This window comes from Oratosquilla oratoria, chromosome 6 (genome assembly GCF_046742065.1).
Source record: "Oratosquilla oratoria isolate Oo_2021 chromosome 6, ASM4674206v1, whole genome shotgun sequence".
Taxonomy (NCBI): Eukaryota; Metazoa; Arthropoda; class Malacostraca; order Stomatopoda; family Squillidae; genus Oratosquilla; species Oratosquilla oratoria.
In genome coordinates, this window is record NC_134782.1 from 55,803,646 (window position 1) to 55,816,145 (window position 12,500).

At 36.6% G+C, this 12,500-nt stretch overlaps 1 protein-coding gene across 1 annotated transcript in view; it reads left to right on the top strand.

The window, feature by feature from the left end:
* The window catches only part of LOC143026016 (uncharacterized), a 227,475-nt gene that overhangs the window by 203,521 nt on the left and 11,454 nt on the right, over positions 1–12,500 (top strand). Inside the window, exons 5-6 of the mRNA XM_076186005.1 lie at positions 3,208–3,306; positions 9,455–9,646. Coding sequence (XP_076042120.1) covers positions 3,208–3,306; positions 9,455–9,646 — 291 coding nt within the window. The remainder of the gene's footprint in view (positions 1–3,207; positions 3,307–9,454; positions 9,647–12,500) is intronic.

Below are 12,500 nucleotides of genomic sequence, written 5' to 3' on the forward strand. Positions count from 1 at the left end.
ATATATATATATATATATATATATATATATATATATAATATCACAACAGAAGGAAAGACGTATAGAATAAACACAGTATTTTCGTGTATTTACACCTTCAGACAAAGTAAGATAGATACAAGTATGATTAAATACATAAAAAGGATGAACCACGCACGCGTGGGAAACAAACAAAGGGGAGAGAGAGATGTGTATAAACGATGAGGTGCCTGACCTTAACTTTCTGGCTTAGACCTGACTACATACGGATCAATCTGCAGGAATCTTTTTGGTTACCAAATCGGTCAACAATTGAGTTGGTGACAAATGAGTATCCGCCAGATTATACCATATGTAGTCAGGGATAAGTGAGGAAGGAAAGGTCATGCCCCTCAACCTTTCTCCACTCCTTCCTTCCCCCTTGTTTCCTCTATGTCCGTGTTTCTTCCTTCTTATGTATTCAATCATACATCTGTCTTACTTCTTCTGAAGACGTAAAAACACGAATGTACTTCCTGTCTCTAAGTTTTTCTTCTACTGTGGTGATACTGCATAATTTGTTCCACGATGATGTGAAAACACCGCAAACGCGCGCACACACACACACACACACACACACACACACACACACACACACACACACACACACACACACACACACACACACACACACACACACACACACACACACACACACACACACACACACACACACACACACACACACACACACACACACACGCACACACACACAAAGGATTACAAAGGCGGAGCATGCCGACAGGAGACCTTTTGATCCATATCTAGGTCGGATGCGAAAAAAAAAATCATATTAATGATAAAATAATAAATAAAAACTATGATAATGTAAATAACAAATAAAATACATAAATAAATGCATAGGTATAGTTAAATAATAAACAAAGAGGTAAATAGTAAATAATAATAAATTGACATATAACTAATAATAAATAAAAATCAGACAGACAAATGATAACAAAACAAAAACAAATAATATAAGATAAATTATAATCATTACAGCATCTTACTTAGGTATTTATCTAAATGATTCTTAAGGCTTCGAACTGAACTACATTGCACTACCTGTGCAGGAAGTTTATTCCATTCATTAACTACACGGTTGGCAAAGTTGTTTCTACCTACTTCCAAATTGAATCTATTTCCGGACAGTTTGAGACCATTGTTTCTTGTCTGATTCTCATTCAATGTGAAAATTTGGTCACTTTTGATGTTGTCAATTCCCTTTAAAATCTTAAAGACCTGTATCAAGTCACCTCTGAGTCTACGCTTTTTTAGAGAAAACAGATTCATATGTTTTAGTCGATTTTCGTATGATTTATTTTTGATATTTGGAATCAGTTTTGTGGCTCGCCGTTGTACTCTTTCCAATCTGCCAATGTCTTTAATGAGATTCGGTGACCATACGGAAACAGCATATTCCAAATGTGGACGAACTAACGATTTATATAGCTTGTTAATGAGTGATGGACTTTTGAAATCAAAAGATCGCGCAATCAGTCCTAGAATCTTATTTGCTTTCTCAGAGGCTGAAATACACTGCTTGGATGATTTGAGGTCGTTACTGATAATTACGCCGAGATCTTTTTCACTATCCACTTTTGTTAACGAATTTCCAAATAACTTGTAATCGTACTTACTGTTATTTTTACCTATGTGCATTACCTTGCATTTACTTGTGTTAAATTTCATTAGCCACTTCTCAGACCATTGCTGTAATTTATCTAAATCTTCTTGAATATCTAATTGGTTTGAGTGATCATTTTCCACTCCGCACAGTTTTGTATCATCAGCAAATTTGGAAACAGTAGATTTTAGTCCATGGTCTATATCATTTATATATACTATGAATAGAAGTGGCCCAAGAACGGAACCCTGAGGAACTCCACTTGCAACACTTTTCCATCCAGAAGTTTTTCCATTTAAAACAACTCTCTGTTTTCGACCATTCAACCAATTACTAGTCCAACCTAATAGGCTACCACTTATTCCATGCAAAGCTAATTTAGTAAGTAGTCTTTCGTGTGGGACGGTATCAAAAGCTTTTGCAAAGTCTAGATATACTAAATCTATATTGTTTCTTTTGTCATAATTCGAGATAACTGTGTTGTAGAATTCGAGTAAGTTAGTCACGCAAGAACGTTTCCGTCTGAAACCATGCTGGCTATCATTTATCAAACGGTTACTTTCTAAATGATGTTCCATAGCATCTCTGATGATAGTTTCCATTATTTTTCCTACGTTTGAAGTCAAACTTATAGGCCTATAGTTATTTGGTTTCTTTTTGTCACCTTTTTTGAATATGGGAGTAGCGTTAGCTAGCTTCCATTCTCTTGGGACATCTCCGGATATGATGGATTTCTTGAAAATAATTTCTAATGGAACAACAATCTCATTTTTCATTTCCTTTAAGATTCTTGGATGCCAACCGTCAGGCCCTGGTGTTTTATTAACTTTGAGTTTGTCTATACACCTTTTAATTTTTTGTTTTGTTATATTTACCGTACCGAGTAAGTTTACCCTAGACTTTTCACAGGTTTCAGTTTGGAATTCACCTTGAGGTGTTTCGTTTACGAATACCGAGCTAAAATAATTGTTTAAGATATTACACATTCCTTCATTTGAATATTCAAGTTGACCGTCAGCAGATAATAGTGGACCAATGTGATTCCTAACAACCTACATACATATATATATACATATATATATATATATACATATATATATATATATATATATATAATCAAACCTGGTCTTCGCCAGTCTCGATCATTGGTCTATCAGAATGCTAGGATGCCGAGCTACCTAGCATTTTGATGAACCTCGGTTTGATTATTTGAAAGGCTTCACTGTAACGAATGATTTGTTCTAATATATATATATATATATATATATATATATACATATATATATATATATATATGTATATATATATATATATATATATATATATATATATGTATGTATGTATGTATGTATACATACACAAATATTAAATGGATTCAGAAACCTTTTAACTGTATACAAATCTTTTTGAACAGGTGCAATGTATGATGAAAACCACGACTGCGAACGAGGATATACATTCCTACATCTATCTATATTCATGATGGTTCGCACAAACGTTGCATTATACAATCCATTCGCTTCCACCCCGTATTGACTCTCTCTCTTTTCATGGACCCACAGAGGCGAGAGCGCGCATTCACGGGCAGGATGCGATGTACGTCCAAGCCGGCTCCACCTTCAGCCTGGAATGTGTCGTCAAAGAGGAACTTGTCATTCCAGGTAAGTCTCGGCTGGGGTCGAAGAGACAAAGGGAGAGGAGACGAGGGGGGCATAGTGTCTCGGTCGGTGGTTGTCTGAGTGGGAAGGTTCTGCAGAAGAGTCTGAAGGGAGTCTGAAGTGTCTGCATGGACAAGCCTCGCGATACCGGGAAGAGGATAGAGTCGGTATAGGAAAGGCACAACGTATGCAGTCGCCAATAACCATCGCTTCTATCCTAAGGTACAATGACGAACAAACTGAGTCATGAAGATGGTGAAGGAGAGTCTTAAGTAGAAAAGAAGGATAATAGAAATTAAAATTTGTTAGCGTTCTTATTAGAGTGGAGACATACTTGCATACATACATATACCAAGACTTTTTCCCCCTTTCAAGGGAGGTAGCCAAAAAGAAAAAGGCATAAAATCATTCCCACCGGTATCCAATAATAAAGGAATACTACATGACTCTGGTTCGTAGTAGGTGTTACAAAGGCCCCTAAAGTTTTATATAAATCTTGTGTTGTTGATATAGCATAAAGCGATGGTGGGCAGTAAGAGAAACATAGGAAAGGAAAATGGAATAGGATAAATCTGGTAAACCGGTATACGTCGTAAATTCCTTGATAAAAAGAAAAAAGTAAGACCCCCTTCCCCTTCCTCAAGCCAAAATCTGTCATTGCTGAGACTCAAAAAAAAAAAAAAAAAAAAAAAAAAAGTCAAGGCAGACTTTGTAAATTAGCTTAATGACCTTCAGGAAATAGAAGTTGGCCCATGGAGTATTAAAAAAGACCAATAGCGCGTCGTGTTTATAGTGTTAAAAAAAAAATTCTAGAAAAGAATAATGAAGAATTATATACTTAGCTCTACGGGGGACTTTTGTATCAGCAATAACCAGCGCTTCTATCTTTAGAAGTGGTAAAGTAGAGAATTAGGAGGATAGGATATAGTAGTAAATTTTTTTTTTTTTTTTGAGTCGTAATTAACGACAGAAAAAATCTTCCAGGAAGAAAGAATTTAGCTTGTTTTTCAGTTCCAGAGCAGCAAAAGCGGCATGCCCTTCCACTCAGTCACACCTGACAATAAAATTCCTCTGAGGTCTGTAGAAGTTAATTAAGTCCTCTGAAACTAAGCTGAAGACCTGCCCAAACCCACGCTCACCGCTCTTCGAGTCTTCATTTTGTTGCTCCTGAAGAGGATTCCAGTCCAGGCTCTTTAGTGTGTTCAAATGAAGACCAAATGAAGACCTCGACTTCAAGTCCACTTGCTCTTCCTCCTGGACGGAGCAATGGCAGATTCCTTTCTTTCATCAGCACTTTTACAGAGCTTTCGTCGCTTCATTGTACCTTCCAGTGTATTCATTTTTTTTTTCCTTCGGGGAGGGGGGGGGGAGGGGGGAGAGAGGAGGAGAAGTTTCGGTGGTGACAATATCTGTTTTACCTTTCCTGTTCTTCAGTAGTTATCCTTTATTCTCGTTTCTCTTCCGTCCCTCTCCCGTCCCTTTTTTCACTCTTTTTCAGTCTTCTTCCATTTTATACACTATCCATTGCATCCTACCTTTTCTTCATTGGTTATATGCATATATATATACATATTTTTTTAACTTATTTTTCTCATGGACGTAACTCCCACTTTTTCCTTTCCCATCAGTTTCAAATATTCTCACTCCTCCTCCTCCTCCTCCTCCTCCTCCTCCTCCTCCTCCTCCTCCTCCTCCTCCTCCTCCTCCTCCTCCTCCTCTTCCTCCTCCTCCTCCTCCTCCTCCTCCTCCTCTTTCTCTTCCTCCTCCTCCTCCTCCTCCTCCTCTTCCTCCTCCTCCTCCTCCTTCCTCTCCTCCTCCTCCTCCTTTCCTGTCTCTCTACATTTCCTACCTCTGTACACTTCAAAAACAATTTTTTCTTGTCACTTTTTTCTCTAACTTTTATTTGCGCTTGCCAAGTCGCTGCCAGTAAGTATTTTCCTCTTTCCCGAATCTAAAGTGTAGCCTTTATACATATTTATGTACATTTTCATTGATACTGTTTCATTTACAGAAAATCAATTACACTCTAAATCATTCAGTGAAGAAAATGTACTATTTACAGAAATAGATGGATAGAGGGATAAGATAAAGTAGAACAAATAAAACAAATAGAACGAATGAAACAGAGAAAATAGATAAAAAATAGAATAAATAAAATAGAATCGATAAATAAAATAGATAACATGTATAAGATAAATGAAATATAGGTAAAATAAATAAAATTAGTAGAATATATCAAATAGATAAAATAAATTAAATAGATGAAATAAATCAATTTAACAAAATTGAATAAAAGTAATAAATAGCATAAATAAAATTTGTAAATAAAATAAAATAAAATAAAATAAAATAAAATAAAGTAAGATAAAATAGAATAAAACCAAATAAAATAAAATAAAAATAAATCAAATTAGATCAAACAAAATAGAAAATAAAAATAATAAAAATAAAATAAGGTAAAATAAAATAAAAAGTAATATAAAATAAAATAAAAAGTAAGTTGAATCCCATAGAAAAACAAATCATGAGTATGCGATTCGCTATAAGTACATTATATGAAAAATCATAAATGCGAAAGCATCTTTCGCGTCTCATTTTTCTTCACAATGACACTATCATAATTCAATTTTAAGTCGTCTAACCTAACCTAACCTAACCTAACCTAACCTAACCTAACCTAACCTAACCTAACCTAACCTAACCTAACCTAACCTAACCTAACCTAACCTAACCTAACCTAACCTAACCTAACCTAACCATCTCCTTCACTATCTCCTCACTTTCTTTCGTGAATCCTTGAGTACCTAAAGTTCCATTAGCTGTTTGCCTTGGGTGCATGGATAGATAGCGAGTCTCGTGTGGCTGTTGAGGTGAAACTATGGGATATTTGAGGTCACATGGATAAGACGCTACTTTGCCACAAACCACAATGGAAATAATCTTACATGCTTTTTGTATTATTCTCGGCAATTGTAATTGTTGTTTCGAATTACGTGTTCTTTTCGTTATCTGCACTTCATGTCTATTGATACAGTGACAAATAAACTGACTTTACGTATACTGATCTTATTTTTCTAATTAATCGCTTCAATTGTCCTTCTATTCTTTTATCTTGTCTGTCCTTTTTCCTTCCTGAAATAAAATGTTTACCCAATTTCAATTCCCCATCTTTTTTCATTATTTTTAATTATTCTCCTTTTCTTTCGTCGCTTCCTTTCACTAGTACTTCGTTCAGTCTCTTAACTTATGAGGCTAGAAGCCACGGAAACAGCAGTTCATACTTTATCTACCTAAACCTACTTTTCCTCCTGTTGTCGACTTCTTATGTCGCTTATTTCCTTACACTTTATTCACTCCTTCAAGTCATTTTTCTTTTTAGTAACATAATTTTCCTTATCACCTTTTGGAATCAATCTTTCTTCTTCTCCTCTTCCTTTTTTTTTTTTTTTTTCCGTTTCTTAAGAGATTATCCCACTGGGCTTCCACGGGCATCCGACAGTTCAGAGTTCCTCCGAGTAAAATCGACTTTGGTTACAATATTTCATTGTTCAAATCTCCAAATATCAAATTACCTTTCTATCATACATAGCAAAGCTGAATGATGAACTCAAAGATATCGTAAACCCACACGAAAGCTAGAAATACCTTTTAAATTTCATAAGAGAAGTCTAGAATCCTGTAAGCAAAGTCATGTTCTAATTATTGAAATGAACGTTGGAGGTAGGATGTTGGAGGTAAAAATTACCCAGTGTGATAACCTTTAATTGTTTGCTATGTCAACGTTGGTAATGCCGCAGTCACAAAGTCTAGTTTTCTGTTATCTCCGCTTCCCGACTCGTCCGAAAGCGTTGGTCCCAAAACCAAGTCTGATTACATTAATCTTTTTATTTTTAACTTTTTTTTATTTGTTTTGGCTTGTTTTGTTTATTTAATAAACCCCCTTGATGTATGCATATTCTTCCCTCCGCCTAGATTCGTTGAATTTCTGTTTTTGTTAAATAGAAGAGACTTGGAAACACACATACACAAACAAAAACACACACACACACACACACACACACACACACACACACACACACACACACACACACACACACACACACACACACACACACACACACACACACACACACACACACACACACACACACACACACACACACACACACACACACACACACACACACACACACACACACACACACACACACACACACACACACACACACACACACACACACACACACACACACCTCACGCCTACCCATCCTCATATCTATTCATCTTAGCTGACCCATATTCACATCTCACCCACATTCACCAACTTTCACGTACCCTCATCCACACACATTTATCCACCATCCATAATCCTCAATCACAAGCAATATCCCAGCCTCATCCATCCCCACTCACCCTCATCTATTATCCTATTCATCCTCATCTATTCACATTCGCCAATTCACCCATCCATCACCCACACCCGCCCACCCATATTGACCAAGTCTTATGCATTTACCCATCCCTCCTTATCATTCTTTTTAACCTTCTCTTCTATTCTCTTCTTGATCTCCCAATGATTTCTCCACCCTCTCGTGTGAATATTCCATCTCCTTTATTAGTCACCCCTAAATCTCCCTCTCTCCCTCTCTCCCTCTCTCCCTCCCTCTCTCTCTCCTTCGCCCTCTCTATCCCATTAATATTGAAAATTATTCTTGATATCCCTCCGTTTACCTGACCATTTGTCTGTTTGATGGCCTCCCTGCCAGTTTGTCTTCCTGTTTGTCTGTTGGATTGATGACGGTGGTGGTCCAGCAAGATGGACAGCGAATCTCCCCATTTTCAAAGCCCGTCAACCCCTCACCTCACCTCCATCAGGATGTGCAACCTTGATGGGCTGGCATTTGGTCTCTGCAGTCCCACAATGATACATACAACACGGACAGCAGTCCAGTTTCTTCTCAGAAGGAAATCTGTGGAATGTTTCGAGGATTGTTGCCAACCACTGCGGGACTGCGGGTTTTACACTTAGTGAAACTCGTAGTAACGATGGATGGATTGTATATTGGATTGATGGGATCCTCACCACACTGTGCTATAAGACTTATCCTCTAGCATCATTACCTTTTAGTGTTCCAGAGCTTTTTCTCTTGTACCCTCATCTCTGTGTTCCAGGACGAATAATCTGGAACTCTCATCTCTCCGTTTTCCAGGACTTATCCTGTGGTAGCACTTTGTGTTCAGGAATCTTTTGATACCCTTACCTCTTTATGTTCCAAGTCTTATCCTCTGAAACAATTCTGTGTTCCAGGATTTATCCTATGATACCCTCACCCCTATATGTTCCAGAGTTTTTATTCTATGGTACCCTCACACCTCTGCGTTCCAGGACTTACCCTCTGGTACCGTCCTGTGTTCAAGAACTTATCCTAATGTACCATTCGGCGTTCCAGGACTTATCCTTTGATACCATTCTATGTTCCAAGAATTATACTCTGGTAAATTTCTGCGTTTCACGTCTCACCCTCTGGTATAATCATCTTCCTTTGTTCCAGGACATATCGTCTATTACCCTCAACTTTCCACGTTTCGGGATTTATCTTCTATTACCATTCTGTGTCACAAGAATTATCGTCTGGTATCATTCTGTGAAAACTCTACTTTCCGAAATATAACCTCTGTTATCGTTACCCATCTGTGTTCCAGGAGTTTTCTGCTGATAACCTCACCCATTGCGTTCCAGGACTTATCTTCTGGTACCATTTTGTGTTCCAGGACTTGTCTCCTGGTATCCTCACCTACTTGCGTTCCAGAGCTTATCCTGTGGTACCGTTCTGTCTTCCAGGGCTAATTCTTCAGGTACCATTTTGTGTTTCAGGACTTGTGTCCTGGTATCCTCACCTATCTGCGTTCCAGAACTTATCCTGTCGTACCGTTCTGTCTTCCAGGGCTAATTCTTCTGGTACCATTTTGTGTTCCAGGACCTGTCTCCTGGTATCCTCACCTATCTGCGTTCCAGAACTTATCCAGTGGTGTCATTCTGTGTTCCAGGGCTAATTCTTCTGGTACCATTTTGTGTTCCAGGACTTGTCTCCTGGTATCCTCACCTCTCTGCGTTCCAGAACTTATCCTGTGGTATCGTTCTGTGTTCCAGGGCTAATTCTTTGGTACCATGACGACGCCCTTGTTGACAGGGAGTCTGGAAGGATTCAGGTCAACACCACCCAAGGTGACTCGACCATTAGTCGCCTCAGGATCGCTCACGCCAATCATCACGATTCCGGGAACTATTCCTGTTGGCCGTCGTCCGGGAGACCTGATAGTGTCATCGTGCACATCATACAAGGTACGGTACGGTTCGTATTCTTAGCCATGTAGTCGTGTATGTCATGCTGAAGTCGTTGACTCTTGTCTTGGTGCTAAGCAAAAGACGCTATTCCCTTCAGTAATTTACTTGTTTCGCTTCTGTATTGCCTTTGACACAAACTGTGTGATAGGGAAAGGAACGCCTTCATTCACCAGGTACTAAAGTGGCAGGGGTGATGAAAGGTTTGGAATAGGTTTACGGTGGATGTGAGGTGTGTGTGTGATTTGACTTGACAATTCCCCTTACTAGTGCGAACAGACCTTTTGGTATGTATGCATGTATGTATGTATGTATGTATGTATGTATGTATGTATGTATGTATGTATGTATGTATGTATGTATGTATGTATGTATGTATGTATGTATGTATGTATGTATGTATGTATGTATGTATGTATGTATGTATGTATGTATGTATGTATGTATGTATGTATGTATGTATGTATGTATGTATGTATGTATGAATATATATATGCTCGCTGGATGAGTGGATTAGAGCGTTGCTTTTTGCGGCGGAGGTAGAGGTGACGTCAGTTCAAATTCTTCCGCCATCGAGTTGGACCAAGGGTATAGTTCATTAGATTCCAGGCTATAAAGTCCTCTATAAGGGGAACCATCTTAGTTTCCTGAAAACGGGAGTTCGTGACATTAAATCGAATCTTCTATTGTATTTGTATAAGCAATACAAATTCTACACAATCTATCTCTATTACACTCCTTCACACCACTTAATCTTCTTCTTGTTCAAATTTAACGATATCAACCAATTTTCATTTCCTCGTAAAGGATTTGATCTTTCTATAACAACCATACATTCCTGATCTAAGCCTTTTCTAGACGAACATTTTCTTATCCAAATAAAACATAACTTGTAATAAAACGAGTGCGTAAATGTCACATGCTGGTAGCCTATCTAGAACTAATAAGATAGACATTCTAGTGTGTTCAGGATTCTAGAAGATACAAATAGAACCTTTTGCCCTAAGTGCAAAGCGAGACGCAGATAACGCAGGCGAAGCAGAACAGAACAAAGGCAGACTTCATGCTGCTGAACTGAAGTGAAGTTTGAACTTCACTTGAAATGCTTCTAGATTTACTACCTCAGCGTTTCAAGTGAGAGACATTCAAACTGTACTTCAATCCAGCGAGAGGAAGTCTGCCTTTCATCTGTGCTGTGTCGCCTGTGTCGCCTGTGTCACCTGTGTCGTCTCACTTTGTGTTACAAAGGATTACAAAGGCGGAGCATGCCGACAGGAGACCAAACTATAATAATGTAAAAATAACAAATAAAATACATAAATAAATGTATTAAAGCATCGTCGTGGTTTATTAGGATGCGTTGAGGTCCACTTTCTGGAATTTGATAAACTATCTAACTTATAGAAAACTGACTCAAGTTCATTGAATATCGAGGCACTATCTTTCAATGGCCTATGTAAAATTAAACCAAATTGATCAGACTTCGTAAAATAAGTAAGTAAACAAATTGAATAAATCAATCAATCAACAAACATATGAATAAATGAATAAGCTGAAATTAATAAATGAATAAATCGATAGATAAATAAATATATAATAATGAATGAATAGATGAGTAGATATATGAATAAATTAATAGATAACAAATAACTGAATAAGTAAATAGATAGATAAGTAAATGAATGAATGAATCAATCAATCAATAAATAGGTACATAAATATATAAATCAATCAATCAGTCAATAAACAAATCTATTAATTGATAAACATATTAATTAATAAATAAACAAATATATGAATGAATGAATAAATAAATAAATAAATTAAATATAGATAAATAAGCAAATGGATAGATAAATAAATTGATAATAACAGTAAGTAGATAAATAAGATGAATAGAAAAGTCCAGCTGATGGAATTTTACCCATAAAAAAATAAACATGAACATCTCTAATGTCTGAAAAAAATACATGAATATGTATATCTCTCCAGAAAGGAACACAGTAAAATTGTGGTAAGAAGAATATCTTAGGCGTATTGAAAAACATGAATTCTTCATATTGCCAGAAATACTTAAAAGATCTAACGTTTGCCATTCATTATATTATCTTTGATGTTTGAAGTACGTCTTTTGTGGGGTTTCCAGGAATGAATATGGAAAGAATGAAAGAAAAATAAAGAAAGAAAGCAGGGTAGAATCGTGTACAAAATAATATATTTTCCACTCAATTCTTACTATGATTTTTGGTATGGTTTAAGATCAATACAGACAGAGTAATACTTTTTTTTTTTTTTTTTTTTTTTTGTCTGTGCGGAATGGCAAATGATCACTTACTCCAATTGGATATTCAGGAAGATTTAGATAAACTACAGCAATGGTCTGAAAAGTGGCTAATGAAATTTAACACAAGCAAATGTAAATTTATGCATATAGGTAAAATAACACTAAGTACTATTACAAGTTATTTTGAAATTCGTTAATAAAAGTAGATAGTGAAAGGGATCTCGGCCCAAGTATCAGTAATGATCTCAAGTCATCTAATTAGTGTATTTTCGCCTCAAAGACAGCAAATACGATTCTAGGACTGATTATGCGATCTTTTGATTTCAGAAGTCCATCTATCATTAACAAATTATACAAATATTTAGTTCGTCCACATTTGAAATATGCTATTTTTGTATGGTCACTGAATCTTATTTAAAACATTGACAGGTTGGAAAAGTACAACGGCGAGCTAAAAAACTTATTTCATATATCAGAAATAAATCACACGAAAATCGACTAAAGCATATGAATCTATTTTCCCTAAAAAAGTGCACACTCGGTGATGATTTAATAAAGGTCTTTAAGATT